At 44.3% G+C, this 19,198-nt stretch overlaps 1 protein-coding gene across 5 annotated transcripts in view; it reads left to right on the top strand.

Moving 5' to 3' along the window:
- ARIH2 (ariadne RBR E3 ubiquitin protein ligase 2) overlaps positions 1-19,198 on the top strand; it is a 155,751-nt gene that overhangs the window by 19,038 nt on the left and 117,515 nt on the right. For all 5 annotated transcript variants that reach the window (XM_085899761.1, XM_085899763.1, XM_085899760.1 and 2 more), the window contains 2 exons: positions 8,297-8,406; positions 18,248-18,365. In XM_085899761.1, the coding sequence (XP_085755887.1) occupies positions 8,297-8,406; positions 18,248-18,365 (228 nt within the window). The remainder of the gene's footprint in view (positions 1-8,296; positions 8,407-18,247; positions 18,366-19,198) is intronic.

Here is a 19,198-nt window from a genome sequence, read left to right as displayed (position 1 = left end):
TTCTTGACATCATAAGGTACCTCTGGGATGAATTTGAGGAAATTTGAAGGATACATTTTTTTGGGGATTCACGATTGAAGTTTATATTTTGTGATAACTTTTTTTGTGGTTGGAGGTAGGAAAATGTTGCCCAGACAAATTCATAGGGCATGAAAATACCTTTAAAATGACACCAAAACCAGGTCTCTCGGTGTTATACTTTTAGAGATATGGCCATTTGAATTTGCGACGTCGTGCTAATTAGTCCAAAGTTCGTTAGTCTGTATCTCACTAATTAAGAGGCTGTTAGCAAAAATATTTGAGTTCTTGCCGTTTTTCATGGGTTCCAATTGGTTCCCAAAGTTTTACAAAAATCTGAGAGATGACGGCAGATTCTTTGATGATTTGACATGGAATGACCCAGTATATTGATGCGAACATAATACATACTGTATCTGAAATGCAATCCACAGGTTGTAAATAAATGAACAGAAACAAAGTTAATTTAACACTCAATGGTCTTATCTCAGAGCTAATGTCAGTCGTGTTGATGCCACTGAATGCCTTTGCTCCGATGTGGTTTCGGTGGGGTCAGTAGGGGATGCTCGGGGGAGGGAGAGGTAGTGGGGTTATCCGTGTCACCCTCAGTCAGGCTCAGGCTGTTTTCTCTTGAAGAATGATTCGAAATATAGTTGTCTGGTCATCTTCTTCTCCTTGTGGAGGTCATTGTAGCATGAAAAAGCATTCAACGCCATTGTTTTCACTGCAGTGCTGCGTTCCAAGTCAGGATCATTTTTATACGCAAGATCTCGAGCCTCATTAACTTTATTCAGGATGGTTGAAAGAATTTTACACGTTAAAACCCTCTCTGATTGGCTCTCTTCTGTTGGTTCTTCAGCCCGTTGTTGGTCGAGTTCTATCAGGTCCTCATTGGTCAAGCTCTCCCTGTGAGAGTTCAGCAACTCCTTGACATCTTCTTCATGGAATCATGACTTCATGGAATCCCACTTCATTGGCCATCTTGGCGATTTCATTGTGCAGTGTTGGTAGCTCGGGTTCGAATCCCATGAAGTCCTTGATGCACTCCGGCCAAACCTTCCTCCAAACACCATTCATGCAGTGGTCTGTGACTTCTCTCCAGGCCTCAGCGATATTTTCAACGGCTTTCATGAGGTTAAAAGACTGCCAGAAGCCTCAAAATGATTGGCAGTTTTTGCCATCGGTGTCACGGATTAGCTGAGAAAAGGTGCGTCGCAGGTAGTAAGCTTTGAATGCTGCGATGGCGCCCTGATCCATTGGCTGTCGGAGAGAAGTTGTGTTTGGAAGAAGAAACACAACTTCAGCTTTGATGCCAGTTGATTAGGAGTTGAGGTCGACTGGGTGACCAGGTGCATTGTCCAACAGTCACAGCGCTTTCTTGTCAAAGTTATGTTTTTCACAATAAGTTTTCACTGCTGGACAAAAATCATGCACAAACCAGGGATGAAAAATGTCCCTGGTCATCCAAGCCTTGCGGTTTGACCGCCAGATGATAGGCAGGGTGACCGCTGCCTGCATGTCAGCATTCGCAGTCTTGCCAGTCATCTTGACACTGTGCAGGTTTCTGCGACGCTTAAAATGCTCAAACCACCCTCGGCTAGCTGTAAAATTCTCCACTGTTGAACTCTCGCCTTCTTGTTGTTTTAATTTTCAAACAAGCTTTTATCCTTTTCCATAATAACCAGCTGGCTCAGGGGTATAGTCCGCTCGTTTTGGTTCTCAATCCACACGGACAACATTCTCTCTATTCGCTCCATCGCACTGCTTCTACTTCGTGTCACCTTAGTTGCAGTCAAAGGCGTCACATTTTGGCCACTAGCTCTAATTTTGTCCGCAAGTTGAAAGATCGTTCTCACCATAGTCGGAGCAAGTGCCATATCACTTGCAATATCCATGACCCGATCACCTGAATTAAAGCGCCTTATCACCTTCATTTTTTGTTCCAGTGTTATGCTTTTCCGAGACACTTTGCTTTCAGATGCAACATTAACATGAGCTGGCCGTTTTGATGCAATATTTAACATTGCAATCACTTTGTAACAGAAAAAAGCAAGCACGATAATGCTATGGCACAGCGAGGGATGGCGGGAGATGAACGGAAATAGAGCGCCGGATGTGCCGTCACTCGAATGGTGCGATGCGGTTATTTTTTTATTTTGCATTGCATGATGCGTTCGTGTCGCTGAGATGTGTTAGCTTTACTGAGATGTATTTGTGCACCATTTTTAGTGTTTTCCTTAAAAGGCTTCTTTATAGCGTCGTTTTTTTTTCACGATGTTAAACATTTTCACTTCTTCATAGCGTCGTTAAGTATCACAGAAGTAACATTCCTGAAAAGTGTATCTTGCCCCCGAGAGCTGGACTCCACTGCTTTACATATTCATTATGAAATATGACTTGTGGGCATCGATAACAAGCAATTTGATTTGCAGTGCAGATACGTTTTTCCCTCAGGTTGTGTGGTGCATTAACACTTAAGAGATACAATTTAAAAGCATTCATGATGAGTGTGTGAAAAACGTGTTTTATACTGTAAACAGTAATGTATTTCAAACAACGCTCTAACAAAATGACGTTAAAGGCCCTGTCACACCTTGACGTTGTAGCCAGCGTATGCCGACGTATGAAAAATTTGTCTAAAACGCTGGCGTACGTCGAATACGTTATGGGTAAGTTTGGTAAACGTTAAGAGCACGCTGGCATACGTCGTAGTACGCCGAGCTCGTTGACAAATTTTAAGCATGCTCAAAATTTTTCGACGTATGCCAGCGTATGACTCACACGTTCCGCATACGCTGGCCATAAGTTGTAGGCACGTTATGCGATCATTGACGCACGTCGACACACGTTACTTGTAAGTTATTCATCAGTCGAAACACGTCGAGGTAATGTTTGGCGTACCCGAAACTTATTTCTAACCTATGAGTAACGTGCTTTGAACCTATGTGTAACATATCTCCAACACATATTGACATATGTAGACATATTTGATTGACGTCTTCCGGACGACCACAGAACTTACTGAACGTGTTTCTAACTTGCAGCTACCGTATAATGGCGTATTAGCAGCGTTTAGGGGAATTGGTATATAAAAATGGGCTTCACAGGAGAAGCCCGTCAGTGTTTCTGACTCCATGGTGAGTATATGTCCATGTCAGTAGTATCAGTAGTAGTAGTAGGTGAGCGTGTCAGTAGTAGCAGCAGCAGTAGTAGTAGTAGTAGTAGTAGTAGTAGTAGGTCCATGTCAGTAGTAGTAGGTGAGCGTGTTAGAGAGGGTGTGGGTGATGATGGATCCTCCTTGCGTCCGCGTCCACGGCCACGGCCAGGAGACTTCTTGGCAGCATTCTTCGAAGTTTTCTTCGGCATGACGATGATGTTGACACTTCGATGTTTAGCTTCGTTATGATTAAAATCGTCGAGCGGCAGCGTCCATTTAAATAGTCGAGCGGCAGCGATTTAAATAGTTGAACGGCAGCCTCTTAATAGGCTACGCCACGTGATCGTCGGCGATACGCTTCCGCGCGCTATGCATACATTAGACTATCGTTGGGCATACGTCGTGAACGCCGACAACACGCGAAGCATTCGTTAGTATAAGTTATCTATAAGTTATCGAAACGTTCTTTGTACGTTACTAGTACGTTATGCATACGTCCAACGTGTTATGAATACGCTCAAAACTGAAAAAAAACATCAATAGTTCAGCGTAGAAAAACATGAAAAAAAAATGCCGAAGAAAACTTTGAAGAATGCTGCAAAGAAGTCTCCTGGCCGTGGCCGTGGACGTGGACGCAAGGAGGATCCATCATCACCCACACCCTCCCCATCACGCTCATCTACTGGTACTGACATGGAGCTACGACTACTACTACTACTACTGATACTACTGACATGGACATCTACTCTTACTACTACTACTACTACTACTACTACTACTACTACTACTACTACTACTACTACTGCCACGCTCACCCACTACTACTACTGATACTACTGACATGGACATCTACTCACCATGGAGTCTGAAATACTGACGGGTTCCTCCTGTGAAGCCCATTTTTATATACCAATTCCCCTAAATGCTGCCAATACGCCATTATACGGTAGCTGTAAGTTAGAAACACGTTCAGTAAGTTATGTGGTCATCCGGAAGACGTCAAATACGTCTACATACGTCAATATGCGTTGGAGATACGTTACACATAGGTTCAAAGCACGTTACTCATAGGTTAGAAATAAGTTTCGGGTACGCTAAACATTACCTTGACGTGTTTCGACTAATGAGTAACTTACAAGTAACGTGTATCGACGATCGCATAACGTGCCTACAACTTATGGCCAGCGTATGCGGAACGTGTGAGTCATATGCTGGCATACGTCGACAAATTTTGATTTGTCGACTTAATTTTGTCGATTTGTCGATGCTTAAAATTTGTCGACAAGCTTGGCGTACTCCGACGTATGCCAGCGTGCTTCAGCGTGCTCTTAATGTATACAGAAGTTACCCATAACGTATTCGACGTGTGCCAGCGTATTCGGCAAATTTTTCATATGTCGGCATACGCTGGCTAAAACGTCAAGGTGTGACAGGGCATGACGGTGATGTTGACACTTCGATGTCTCGTGCGATTATGATTTAAATTGTTGAGCGGCAGCCTATTAATAGCCTATGCCACGTGATCGTCGGCGATACGCTGTCGCACGCTATGCATACGTTAGACTATCGTTGGGCATAGGTTGTGAACGCCGACAACACGCTAAGCATTCGTTGGTGGAAATTATCGATAAGTTATCGAAACGTTCTGTGTACGTTACTAATACGTTATGCATACGCCCAACTCGTTTTGAATACGCCCAAAACTGAAAAAAACATCAATAGTTCATCGTTTGCCAGCGTTTTACATACATTTTGATATGTTGCCATACGCTGGCTAAAACGTCAAGGTGTGACAGGGCCCTAATCGGGGTTTCACTGTTTTGCACGATATTTCAAAAATGTATTGGGCCTGATATGTTCTCCTGGATCAGGCATTACATGGCAGAGGTATGCACTCCACCAAGTGCCCATTCTAGTTCAGTATGCCCTGGGTATGTCAGGGCAAGATGGGGATAGAACAGAATGGGTTGGGTACATGAAATTTGGAGGCAAAGGCAGAGTTTAGACATTCTGACTTATCTCGGGCAGAGTCGGCAGCAATGCTGCTTGAGGTGAGGATGGGATGGACGGGGAACTGACACCAGAGGCAGAGTTGACAAGGTGCCACCATGACTTGGAGGAAGGAGACTGGTTTGAGAGTTCGGTCTTGACTTTTGGAAGATGATGTTTTGCCTCAGGATGTATACACACTTGTTGCGAGCCTGATGGAATGAACCAAAGTTACCCTCAGTCAGACGAGCTATCAAAGCTGAGAAAGCCAGCTGCTTGACCGTAACCACCTTACCACAGAATTACGTATAGTCGGGTTTTTAAGTTTACTAGATCAGGACATAAGGAGGGGGAGGGGTGTGGGAAGAAAATGGAGGGATTGAGTCGGGTCGGGGGGGGTGGGTGGGGGAAGAGAAGAGAAGGAGTGAGTGGGGTGGAAGTATGGTTGAGGGTGGGGCAGAGGAGTCGAGTGTGGAGGGAAAGGGGTGCGCAGGGGGTAGGGGGGAACGAGTGGCGAAAGAAGTGTGTGCTTGCTTGCGTGTGCGTGTGTCGGATTATGATAACAGGCTGGGGTAGTCGGTCCAGCAGGTCAGGCTGTGAAGTGCTGCTGGTTGATGGCCAAAGAGTCCCAACTCAAGATGGTACGAGTTCTGCCAGGTGGGCAGCAGTTCAGAAGCAAGGTCTGACTCGTTAGTTTGAGATCAATTTAGGGGAAAGGGGTCAAGGTGGTGGAGAAGGAGGTTGGAAGTATTGTGTGTGCTGGAGACCAGATGGAAAGGAGACGGGGCAAGGAGGTTGGTAGGAGGATACAGCTGTTGCACACAAATATGGATGGAAGGAGTAATGGCATGGGAATAATAGTATCAGAAGAGATCAGCAAGCAGGTGGTCAGAGTGGAAAGAGGGGAGAGACGGATAGTTATGATATGGGTGGTGATACAGAGGCAAATGGTTTGTGTTGTGTCATTATATGAGCCACAAACAGGAAGGCTTGGGGCAGAGAAGCAGGAATTCAGGGAAGCACTGGAAAGGATAATGGGAATGGTTAAGCTTGAGGTGATGCGTTGCGTTGCGGGAGATGTTAACGCACATGTTGGAGTGGTGGAGCCAGGTGAAGAGGAATGTGTTGGTAAATTTGGTTGGGGAATAGAGAAGGTCAAGAGTTGGTGAAGCTGGTGGTGAGGAATGGGATGGCCATAGCTCGTTCATTCTTTCAAAAGTGGGAAAGCAATAAGAGTGGACAGCGTAGAACAGAACTGGATTTGGTGGTGGTAAGGAAGCGACAGTTTTGGATGGTTAAGGATTGTCGGCAGTGGCCAGAGAGCATGTTACCACCCACTACAAGCCTGTGGTGTTTGTGGTACAGATGGAGAGGAGGGGGGATGTTAAGAGCAGGGGGCCTGAAGATGATTAGGTTGGGGAAGTGCAAGGGCAACGTCCTTATAAATTACAAGGAGAGGATGAGGGCCAGATATAAGCAACTTTGTGAAGAAGTGGAAGGTTTGGAGGAGTGAAAGAAGTACGGAGAGGCATTGAGGGGAATTGCAGAAGTTTTGTGTGGAATGAAGTCAGGAAAGGGTGCATTATTGAGTGATATAAACCAGGTATTGTTGATGGAGGAAGTAGTGAAGGCATTTCGTGAAAAGGAGGAGATTTGGAAGAGAATAGAGAAGATAAAGGAAGGATGGATTGAGGCAACCAGATGCAGGGTTGATGCACTTGTTTGGGCAAAAGAAAGCAGCAAGGAGAGCAGTAGATAAGGCGAGTAATGACGGCTGCACAACAAGTTGGAAGAGGATGGTGGGAAGAAGATGATCGATGCATTAAGATCATCATCTTCGGTTAAGGATGGTGGCGGTAGGCAAGTGACAGAGAAGGGGGCAATATTGAAGGTGTGGGAAGGATATTTCAACGAGTTGTGGAACCGGGGAGGAAGCAACGGCAAGCTGGAGCTACTGTCTTATGTAGTCTTGTGGAAAATGTAATTGATTGATATCACAGAGGAGGTGTGGACAGTATTGAAGAGGATGAAGAAGGGAAGAGCACCATGCATTGATGAGGTGTGTACAGAAAAGATAATTGCAGTGGGAGAAGTCAGTCATTTGGACAAAGAGGCTGTTTTATGTATGTGTGTATGTATGTATGTATGAGAGAGTTCAATTCTGGAGGCTTGGATGATGGTTAGAAGTGCCAATATGGAAGGGGAATGGCGATGTTCAAGGTCCGGGGAAGTACAGGGCATTACACTCCTAAGTCATGTCATGAAGGTTCTGGAGAGGATACTGGACGAGACTAAGAAAGAGTATGGAGATAGAGATGGTGATCAGAGAAGAGCAGCAGGGGGTTAGCAAGGGTAGGAGATGACGGATGGGGTATTCATACTGAGACAGCTGGTGGAGAAGAGGTTGGGGGTGTAAAGTGAGATGGCATTGGGATATTTGGACCTGGAAAGGCCTACGAGACTGTCCCGAGAGAGATGGTGATGACGACACTGAGATGCACGGGAGTGTTGGAAGCAGAAGTTTGGTTGGTGGAAGGGATGTACAAGGGAACATAGGGAAGAGTTTTCGTTAGACCTGAGATGTCTGAGGAGTTCAGCATGAACATTGCTTTGAGGCAGTGAAGCGCTTTCACTCAGCCCACTCATGTTTATCATGGTGATGGACCTGGTAAACAGGAAGGTAAACATGAGGGGTATTCTGGGAGGGATGTTGTATGTGGACGATCTGGCAGTTGTGGTGGATAGTAGGTGGGAGATGCAGGAAGTAGTGGTTGAGTGGAAAGAGGCATTTGGGAAGCATCTGCTGGAAATGAGTGTGGAGAAGACTGAGGTGATGTGTGTTGGGCAACAGAGAAAAGAAATGGATATCAGGTTCGTGGGGAAGGAGATCAGGCAGGGAAATAGGTTTGAGTAATTTTATAACAATGTCAATTTATTTCAGTTTCTAGAAATAAAACGGTGTGGTCACTGAGTTGAACTATGGTTAATCCAGATAATTTTGAGCACAATACAAGTTACTTTACGAGATTTATTTTGATTGCTCATCCTCATCATCATCATCATCATCATCATCATTATCAACACCATCGTCAATATCGTAATGTTACCTTGTGTGCCTTTCTCCTTGTTCAGTCACATTTCCAGCTACAGATGTGTCCAGGCATTGACTGCCCATCAGTCGTGGAGGTTGTCGAGCCGAAGGCACGTCGTGTTGTTTGTAGCCGCTGTGACCAGGCCTTCTGGTGAGTATATGAACCTGAAAATGCCTTCCTTGTTGCACTCCCAACTCAATTTTTATAATATAAATTTCAATAATAATTGTTCAACAAAACGGAACGATATCAAATGTAACCATTCGGTTTTGTGTTGTAATACAAAACGAAACGGTTGACTTCATCGCTCCATTATCATTCTAAAAAAGCTCGAGCTTTATTATGGGCATGCTACTTTTAAGAGCTGGAGGTGTGCTGTAAAGCACCACTGAAAACCTTTTGTAATTTCATCATTGCACTTTTTCATTTGTGGAAGGTACTCGATACAGATAATTAAGAATTAGACAAATGACCAATGTGTTAAGCAGCTCTGCAAGTGTCATTAGGTCCTTGCACTGCTGGTGGATTTATCACACTTGATGCAACCAAGGTAAAACATAACACTCTCTCTCTCCTCATAGTGGCTTATTTTTGCCATTTATTGTTCACATATTTTAGCTGAACTTTATATTGTTCATATATTTTTAGCTGAGTTCGTATGCCGAGCATCTATCTATAAGATGCTGTTCCAGCATTTGCAGTCACCCGTCCCTTCCTGATTACTTTCACCCCACTGACAGCCTTCCTTCACAGCTCCTCGGTTCCGGCCCCTTGTGATAGGTATCTATCTTTATCTCTGAAAAGGTCAGCGAGCATGGAGACAGATTTCATTTGCTTTAGTCTCACGGCAATGGAGATTGCTGAGCTAACCTAATCTTGCAAGCCAACTACATATATGACGTAAGCTCTTTTTGAGGGATAAAATAACGAAATTAATATTGAGATGGGAGGAGAAAGAAAGGAAAGAAAGTAGTGGGGTATGATAGAGTGAAAAAGTTTGGGAGGAAATGAGGGGAAGGAAGGGCAGTCTATAATATGCGTGAGCTCGCGAGGTGGTGGTTCCAAAATTCCAGCACATTTGCATACATAATAAATATATGCTCCTTATGTGGTCCGTTGCGACTCTGTGTATTGCCGTTTTCATACGTCGGTGCACAGCTGCAGCTTTTCCTGACCTCTCCACTTTTGCTTGCTTTTATAACCTTTGTATGATGACCAGACTTTATGTTTAAAAGGTCGAACTGCTGTCACTCGTATTTTGTTTGGCTTTCAGCACTTTAGAATATATGCATTCTCTTGTGTTGATCACTTGGTACCACGTTAACCAATGCTGTGCAATTATGCTGGTACTAGCAGAAGCCTGAGGTAAAAATACCACCACATTATGAAAGGAAGTTTTTATTTTATTTTATTCTTACGCTGGTTGAAACGGCTCAAAAATGGGAGGTTATATCCATCTTAACGGCAAATAACTTTTTGGGAGCAATGGAGGCAGCGATCCTTTGTTCATTTGTTTGTCTGATTTAATTTTTTTTTTTTTCCTGTTGGCTTGGATTAATTTGAAGCATCTTCATCAAAAACTGACATCATCATCATCACCTAATACAGGTGTTTTCATACTTTTTCTTATCAAACACTCCTAAAATATGATGAGCCCCTGGCTGAGGACCCCAATTTTAAAAGAATAATTGTCCACACTGTCCATGCAACATGACTTCACCCTACATGAAGTAATAAATGAGACTTTCCTTTCATTGTTTGTATTGTTGTTTACAATTAAAAGCAATGGAGCTTCTATTTGACACAATAATGTGGCACTACCAGAAACAAGATAAACCAATTTACCTTCATAACAAAAAGTGCAAAACTAAAAACAAATCAGGCTATCAATCTTATCCTTGAGTGGGATGGCTGGGCTTGGTAGCTCTTTCACAATTTGTCAATACGGGGTTTGATATTAGTTAGTTCCAGACGCATGTCATGGTCTACCTGCAGGTGTGCTCTCTGCTTGGTTTTCAGTACTTTGGGTGCAGAAAATCCTCTGTCACTCAAGTAGGTTGTAATGAATGGTAAAAGGCATTTCAGAGCTTTCTCAGCCAGGGGAGGATAGTCATTTCTTGCATAGATCCAGAACTCTGAGAGTGAAAGGGCAGAGAACGTAATTTTCAAACCACCTCATTTGACATTTCAATAAGCTCCAATTGTGACTTCAGATCGAGATGTGCACCTATCCCAGCTATCCCGGCTCTCGGATCCAGTTCAGGTCTGAGTTGTCAAGGTTGGGAAATAGTCTCGGAAGTAGTCTTGCAGATGCATCAGATGGGGAAAAATAAGGGGTATGATGCCGTCTGCATTGGACATTAGATTTTTCTGGTGAAAGAGTGGAAACATTTCAGTGACTTCCTCCTGGAGTTTGCTTTCCCACAGGGAGACTTTCTGCATGAATGCACTTACTTTCTCCTGCATGTTAAAAATCCAGACTTCATAGCCTTGCGTGCTCTGATTAAGTACATTTTGATGCTGCAAACCATCTGCCAGATATGCTTACTTCAGCATCCATGACTTATCCTCTAAACAGCTGGCAAGGTCTGAATTTTCAGATGAAAGAAAGTCAGCCAACTCTCTCCAGAGTGAAAAACCTACAATTCAAAGCTGCCCCATGTGATAACCAGTGCACTTCAGAGTGGAACACCAAGCGCTTAAAGTTAGCACCCATTTCATGGCAAAGTATGCCAACCAGTGTGTGTTTCAGGGGGTGTACCTTTACATAATTCACCATTTTCACAACATCCCACAGAACATGATGCAATTTGTCATCGATGTGTTTTGCAACAAGTGCCTCGTGATGGAGCATGCGGTATGTATTGACGACATTGTGGCTTTTTGCTTTCATGAGGGCAAAAACCCACTCTGTGGGAGTACCTCCTGTGCAGCTGCCCTGCGAAGGGCAGCTCACCGGATGATGGGACTGGGGCGAAGCCTTCAGGACTCCCATTCTTTGATAATACGAGGAAAACCATGGGGTAACCTTCCCAGGTCAGATTGCAGAAATGTGTGTCAGGGTGGTGCTTCCATCAGACGGCGGACTCCTTGGGTTAATCTGAGGCGGACCCTTCGTGTGGGTGCCTGGAATGTTCTCTCCCGAAGAGAAGATGATCACCTGTCTCTGTTATCATCTGAGCTCAAGTGTTTGAACATCGGTATTGCAGCACTCTCTGAGGTTGAGAGACCAGATCGTGGCGAGATCATGGCGGGTGGTTACATCGACTATTGGTCTGGTCACTGATGGTTACTATGCCCAAGGAGTTGCTGTAGCGGTGTCCAATAAGCTGACTCCAATGATAATTGAGGCAGCACCGGTCAACGAGCATATTATGAGACGAAGGATTTGTCATTCCTTGGATGTCGGTTCCCTGTTCTCTGTATATGCTCCAACTGAGGTGAATGATCTCACCATGAAGGATGACGCATTCTATGCCACGTTCAAGTGTGTGGTTGACCAGTGCCCCAGGCAAGATGCTCTTCTCATCTTGGGTGATTTCACTGCATTGACTGGAACTGATTGGGATGGTTATGAGACATGTGTTAGTCCCCATGGGTCTGGAACTGTGAAGCAGAATAGCACCAAGTTCCTTGACTTTGCAAGATATCATGGTCTTGGGGTGACTGGTTTATGGTTTCATTGCCCATAGGCTCATCGCTGGACATGGTATTCCAACAATGGTGGTGTGGCACAGGATTATTGATCATGTGCTTGGTGATTGTTGCTGGAGGATGATCCAGAATTACAGGGTCTACCAGATTGCTCAGTTCCCCAATACTGACCACCGGTTTGTGGTTGTAACTCTGAAGTTGCAGCTTAAATCCAGGAGAATGGGACCTTCCCAGCCTTGCCTGGATGTTGGTAAGCTCAAGGATGAGAGCGTTAAGCTGCCGTGATCTTTCCTGGGAAAGCCACATTTCCAAATTAGCCTCCAAAGCCAGTCACCGATTGGGAATATTCCGTCGTGCAAAGTCCTTCCTCGGCTCACCTGAGCTCCTGACCACATACAAAGCTTTTGTCCACAGCCTGATTAAGTACTCCTCTCCCCTCTGGGCTGGTGCTCCTGCCTCTCACCTTTCTTGGCTTCACGCTGTGGAAACCAAGGCATTTCGGATCATTGGTATCTCCCGCGGTGAGGCTGAGTCTTTGGGCCTCTCACTCTCTCACCGCAAGCAGGTCAGTGGTCTTTCTGCCTTCCACCGTCTTCTCTTCAGTCTCGCCCCCCCTGCTCTGTCTGCGATATGTCCTCCCCATATTTCCGCAGGGCGCTCAAGGTCCGCCAGCCACCCCCTTCTCGTAAAACTTCCAAAATCATGAATCATTGCTCACCTTCACTCTTTCATTCCTCTTTTTTCTTCCCTTTGGAATAACTCTCTTCAATGTCATTCTTCCCTCAAAGTCTTCAAAATAGCTGTTCACCACCACCTCTTATCTTCCACCATCCAAATCCTCGATATTTTCCACTCCCGTTAATCCACCCCAAAGCCACCTCCTTCAAATTCCCTGCTTTCCTTCCCGAAAGTTCCCTGTCATGTAAGGTCCTGAAAGTCCCTGTGGTGTCGATGTTGTTTACCCTGTGTTCCCCTCCCCATACCTCTCCCTTCCTCAGATCTCCTAATGTCTCTGTTCCCCCACTGTTTTGTCCTTCCCTCTCCCGCCTCTCTTGTCTGGGGTTTTAAGGCATTTCTTGGGTAATCTCGCTGGGGTCTGAAGCTGCCATGTTTTTTGTTTTTTTTGGCCTGCTGGACCATGCTTTGACTTGGAACAGCCTGCAATGATTTCATAATGATAACGGTTTTTTTTGCACTTTCCTCACTCATCTATCTATAATTCCAGCAATGTGTGTGTGTGTGTGTGTGTGTGTGTGTGTGTGTGTGTGTGTGTGTGTGTGTGTGTGTATGTGTGGGTGTGTGTGTTGTGTGTGTGTGTGTGTGTGTGTGTGTGTGTGTGTGTGTGTGTGTGTGTGTGTGTGTGTGTGTGTGTGTGTGTGTGTGTGTGTGACCGCTGTTTCTCGACAACCTCTGGTCCGATCTAATTGAAACTTGCCAGGTATATTGCTGGGGACCTGAGGATGTGCCTTTTCAAGGTTTGATATTAATCGGACAAGTGCTTCCCAAGTTATGGCCATTTATTTACCAACCAATGGCAAGACACGTTGTTGCATGGGCGTGGCCGATGGTGAAGGGAAGCACAGCCACGTTCCCCATTACGGGTTACAACGTACGGGCTTCCGGAGAGTGATGACTTCGTGTATTCTAATAATTTCTCGATTTCTTATGCGCATTTATAGATAAACATAATGGCCCAAGTTATGATCGTTTTCATATTAGACGGTGTATAAATTTCGGGAACATCAGAGTGCTGGTATGCTCCGAACTAGGAAGTAATTTTTTTCCCCCCTCTCTTCTCTTCTCTTTTTGTTTTTCCTTGCCACGACATTGCGAAAAGGTAAAATACGTTGGCGCTAATTGAATAATTGGGTATTAAAAATAAATTGCGAATAATATCGAACTTCCGGGTCACGCACGTACGGACACGTGAGAGGAAGAAACGGCCTATGTGGTTTATTTATTTATTATTATTTTTTTTTTTACGGGCACGTACTAGTATTATCGAATGCCTGTTCATCATAGCTACGAATCACTGTGTATATTACAGTGCTTATAAATGCCTGGAGACGCCAGCATCCATGGCTTCATTTCATTTGCGCATATGAATAACTGAGAGAATCCCTTAAACTAAGCAGAATTACAAAATGTAAGCTCCAGATTTGAAAGTATCAGCAGTACCGACTCTTCAAAAAGAAAATGTTGATTTGTCCAATTCAGACATTGCATTGGCATTTCCAGGTGCATATTTGTATCGATGGCAATTTGTAATCGCTTGCCAAGCTAAGCGTTCCTTTGGAGTGCTTGCTTGAGTGCTTAAGCCACTTACCGATCTGTACAGTTCAGTTCATGTCAGTTGATAGCGGTACAGTTTTTTTGTGCAGTCGTCAGTTGCTACAACATAGAGATACGTATGTAGCACACACGGATGTAGTACATATGGGTAGATTTGGATCTGTACAGACTCTCCTGGGTGTGTGGACATGCCATAGCTGTTATGGGTGCCGTGGTGGCAAAGTTTCATCCCGTATCTTATGGAGGTTCTATCAGGTTTTACTTTGTCCTCGTGCCTGTTTGTCAAGCATTTGGTTATCAGATTTGCTTTACAAAAGTCAAATGTTTCTCTTTGTGAGTTTCAAAGCAAAATAGATTTGATAACGCCCGATTTCTGAGCCGTTTGCCACATCAACGTATTTTCTAAATTATCGAGCCAAATTTGTTTCCACCCGTCACACGCAGCTGTTTATAAAGATTAATGTTTGTGAACATCTAGAAACGTCGACATAAATATAACATTTTTCGGTGAAAGCTACTCAAGGTTTCTGGGTTGTATGCAGTAAGTACTCTTGTCGGTAATCACACTGACTCCAACCTGCCAATTCCCGAAAAATTGCCGACATTGGCCGTGTGTGCGTGCGCGTGTGCGGTTTGTTCACAAAGCATCACATATTCTCTCTGACTCTGCTATCCCCCACCCCCACCCCCCTCTCTCTCTCTCTCTGGATTGATTATCTCCATATGTTTCTGGACAGTGGTTATGTCCGGGCGGTGTTTATGTACGGACGGGAGTTTTTCTCCGGACAGCTTGGCTCCAGGCTTGTCCGGGCAGTGTTTGTCTCCTAACGTGTCCAGGCGGTGTTTATGTCCTGACGGGAGCTTGTCTCCGGACGCATCCAGGCGGTGTTTGTCTCTGGAAAGCTTGGCTCCTAGCGTATCCGGGGAGTGTTTATGTCGAGACGGGAGTTTGTCTCTGGATGCAGATCTCCATATGTGTCTGGGAGGTGGTCATGTCCGGGAGGGGTTTGTCTCCACACGTATCTGGATGGTACTTATCTCCGGACGTGTCTGGATGGTACTTATCTCCGAACGTGTCTGGATGGTATTTATCTCCGTATCTCCGGACGTGTCCGGGCTGGAGTTTGTCTCCGAACGTATCCGGGCAGTGTTTGTCTCCGGACAGCTTGGCTCCCGGAAGCATCTGGGCGGCGTTTGTCTCTGGACTGTGTTTATCTCTATCTCTGGACATGTCCGGGCGGCGTTTGTCTCTGGGTGATATTTATAGTGTGACCGATAGAAAATAGATTTCAAACGTTATTTTGTTTCCATCTTCATTGTTATTCTATGCAGAATCATTTTGATGACACGGTATGAATCATAGTTAACGCTCCACTGTACGTCTGCCTTCCCTCCTCTCACTTCTCGCTGACTTCCCTCCCCCTCCCTCATTCTCCCTCTCTCCTCACTCTCTCCCACTCTCTATCCCCCCTCCCTCTATGCATCTCCCCCTCTCTCTATCCATCTCCCCCTCCATCCATCTACCCCTCCGTCCATCTCCCCCTCCGTCCATCTCCCCCTCCGTCCATCTCCCCCTCCGTCCATCTCCCCCTCCGTCCATCTCCCCCTCCGTCCATCTCCCCCTCTCCATCTCCCCCTCCTCCGTCCATCCCCCCTCTCCATCTCCCCCCTCTCCATCTCCCACCTCGCCACCTCCCACCCCTTAAAACACCCCTTCTCATTTAATTAATCATCCTCGGTTACCTTGCTGGGGTCTGAAGCCACCATGTTTTTTGGCCTGCCCAACCATACCTTGACTTGGAACGGGCCGCAACGATTTCTTAACGATAAAGTTTTTTTTCTTCACTTTCCTCACTCACATCAAATGCCTGTTCATCATAGTTATGAATTGTTGTATGCATCGTTTTTGTTTGTACGATAGTTTTCAAATTAGGAGCTTGGAGCGATTTCATGCATTATATGATACGATTTTCCACGATCTCCTCTCACGGATTAATTAAAGTATATCATCAAAATAGTCTTTTGGTTTTGAGGATCGGATATCGTCCTGACTAAGTGTCAAAATCTCTTGTGAAATCTGATAATTTATAGAAATAACGAGTCTTATAACAACGGAGCCGATATACCTATTGACTTTAAGCAAGCAAGGCTATGTTCCCTTCTTCCTCCATATAAACACAAGAAAAAGTTAAACTTCCAGAGCATTAAACTTGTCTTTTTCTGTTTGGAGAATTATGTAGAGTGAATAAAAAATTTAGGAACGTGCCAAAATTAACGAGCTTCATTGAGTTGTATGATTTAATGCATTCACTACTCGACCTCGCGTCCTGTCCCCCAAGGGATTGCCTATCCATAACGTCTGCGAGATCTGTGTCTGTTTTCGGAGGTTTCGCGAGGTGCTCAACAAGGAATCAAAGCAAATCTGGTTAAAAACCGACGTTTTTAAAAAAAAAAGTTATAACGTATGCGAGGACCTCGAACCGATGTATCACCTGACGCGTGCACAGACGAACAGGCAAAATGGCGCGTTTATTCAGTGTTTATTTCACAGAACCAGTTTCATTGAGCTGTATGATTTAATGCATTCACTGTTGGACCTCATGACCTGTCCCCCAGAGGGACTGCCTATCCATAGCATCTGCCAGATCTGTGTCTATATTTTTGGATGTTTTGCGACGTGCTTTACAGGGAATCAAAGCAAATCTGGTTGACTTTTTGGCCTTGACCTAATTTCTAAGGTTATGACCTAATTATAGACTGTAACGTTGTTCACTAAAATTTGACTAAGCTTTGTCCAATCAGAACGAAATTGCCCTCTTGAAATAGTTTGGAGCAAGGCGCATTTATGCTTGATTTACATCGTACCTCTCCGGGGTTAAATATTATGGTGAAATGGTCTGGGGGGTGGGGGGGAGAAGGGGTTTTTCGTTTTTTTTTTCAATATTACCAATTGAAAAAAGAATTGCTCAATTTTACCAATGCGGAATATCAGACTTCTTGGCCTTCCAAGATGTTCTTGCATCATAATCATAATAGTGTACCTGCACTGAAGTTGGTGCACTTGATATTTGATTAGTCCTCGACCTACATTTTCAGCTTGTGACCTAATTAACAAAAAACGCATTTTTGATCATAACTTGAATAACTTTCCTCCGATTTTCTTGATGTTGAGTTTTCTGGATAGATTGTGGATTGGGACACATTTTCTTTAATTACAATCTATCTCCAAATGTTAAAGGTCAAGGTCATATGGCAGTCCGAACAAAATGTACCATCATTGGATCGTGGGCCAAGGGTAAGTCACGGGTAATTGACAAGGGTAAGCCAAGGGGAGGCTTACCCTTGACGATCTCTTTGTGTTGGCATATATCTAGTTTCATTTGGTTTTTGTTCATGCATGCCTATGATCGATTATTTGTTTATATTCATTCTGGTTTCACTCGTTCGCTTCCGAGGTGCTATTAGGCTTCAACGTAAAGCCTGTTCCCTTGAAGAAAGGCTCATGCCTAAAACGTCACTTCACCTTTCCCACAGCGGTTAGCACACTTCTTTCAACATTTGGCCGAGAAGACTTTGTTCTTTTTCTGCTGATGCAAACTGACTATATTTGTTACAAAGACTAGTTTTCCATTGTCTAAATTGATCCATTTGGGAGGTGGAAAGAACAGGTATCTTCTCAACCTGAGGTCACCTTTTAAGAGCTTGCCCCTTGGGGAATTGCCAACTGCCACCCAGAGGTGCATGTTGGTGGTATAAATTAATAAATTGTTAAATAGTGTTGTGACGGGTGCTGTGACACTGCTGATCTCCTTTCGTTGCAGCCTCGCTCATTAGTTATTATAAATCCGTCATTTGCATCCATTGTCGATCATGTCTCGCCCATGGCGGTTAACGGTGGTCAATAATTCTTACTTGTTTTATCTTCAGTGTATATGATTCAGTTGACTAGCATTGTGCTTACCTTCTTAAACACTTCTTTTTGCTCTGACCTTTATCACAATGCATTCCTACTTAACGTCGCACATTCTTTCCTGCTCACCCACAGCTTCAGGTGCCGGCAAATGTATCATGCGCCCACGGACTGCCATACGATTCGCAAGTGGTTGACAAAATGTGCCGACGACTCGGAGACTGCAAACTACATAAGTGCACACACCAAGGATGTGAGCGCTTCATCAAACAATTTGAGTTTTTGAAGATGGTTATGGTCACCAAATAGCTTTGTTGGCATTATGTTTCTGAATGAGTTGCACAATTGATGTTGCATGCCTCTTATTCCTTCGAGTCTCTCATGATTTGGCACATTCACGATAAATTGGACGAGACGTGAGAATTTTGCCGATTGGTAGATGTATGCCTTTTTTTATTTGTATTACCTTTCTTTTTCTTATTTTATTTTTATTTCAAAAGCATTGCAGTTTGGTTTACGATAAACTTGTTTTCTTTCCTCTGCACCATTGACACAGTGACATGAGCGACATGGTTGCTTTCTGGGGTTTATTTATTTATTTATTGTGACTTTTTGAACGGTCTTTCTTTTGTTAATTATTAGCTCACCTGGAACCTAGTTCTGGGGAGCTTATGTGATGGGGCAGTGTCCGTAGGTGAGTCAGGCAGTCAGTCAGTCACTCAGTAAACACCAGTCATTATCGCTTAAACCAAACACACGACTTTGATGAAACTTGGCCACAAGTTTCAGATCTGATTCCTAACGAAGGTGTATTGGCCGCATCAAAATCTGTGCTCATTAAGGGGGTCTACGGGTGGGTTTTGGACCCCCCCCCAAAAAAAAAAAACAAGCAGGTATTTGCTCTCTTCTCCAAAACGACATGATTTCGATGAAACTTGACCACAACCTGGGGAGTAATGCCACACAACATTCAAGAAATTTTCTGAAACTTCTTCCCATGCCTTGCCAATGTGGTCGATTGCATTAAGAATGTTGTACCCCCACCACCAATATTCTTGGATTGGAGGCTTAATTTCTCCACGAATA

The sequence above is a fragment of the Eptatretus burgeri genome, chromosome 10 (assembly GCF_056783735.1).
Source record: "Eptatretus burgeri isolate ZD-2024b chromosome 10, Ebu_testis_v1, whole genome shotgun sequence".
NCBI classification, from domain to species: Eukaryota; Metazoa; Chordata; class Myxini; order Myxiniformes; family Myxinidae; genus Eptatretus; species Eptatretus burgeri.
This window is presented reverse-complemented; position numbering and strand designations above follow the sequence as displayed.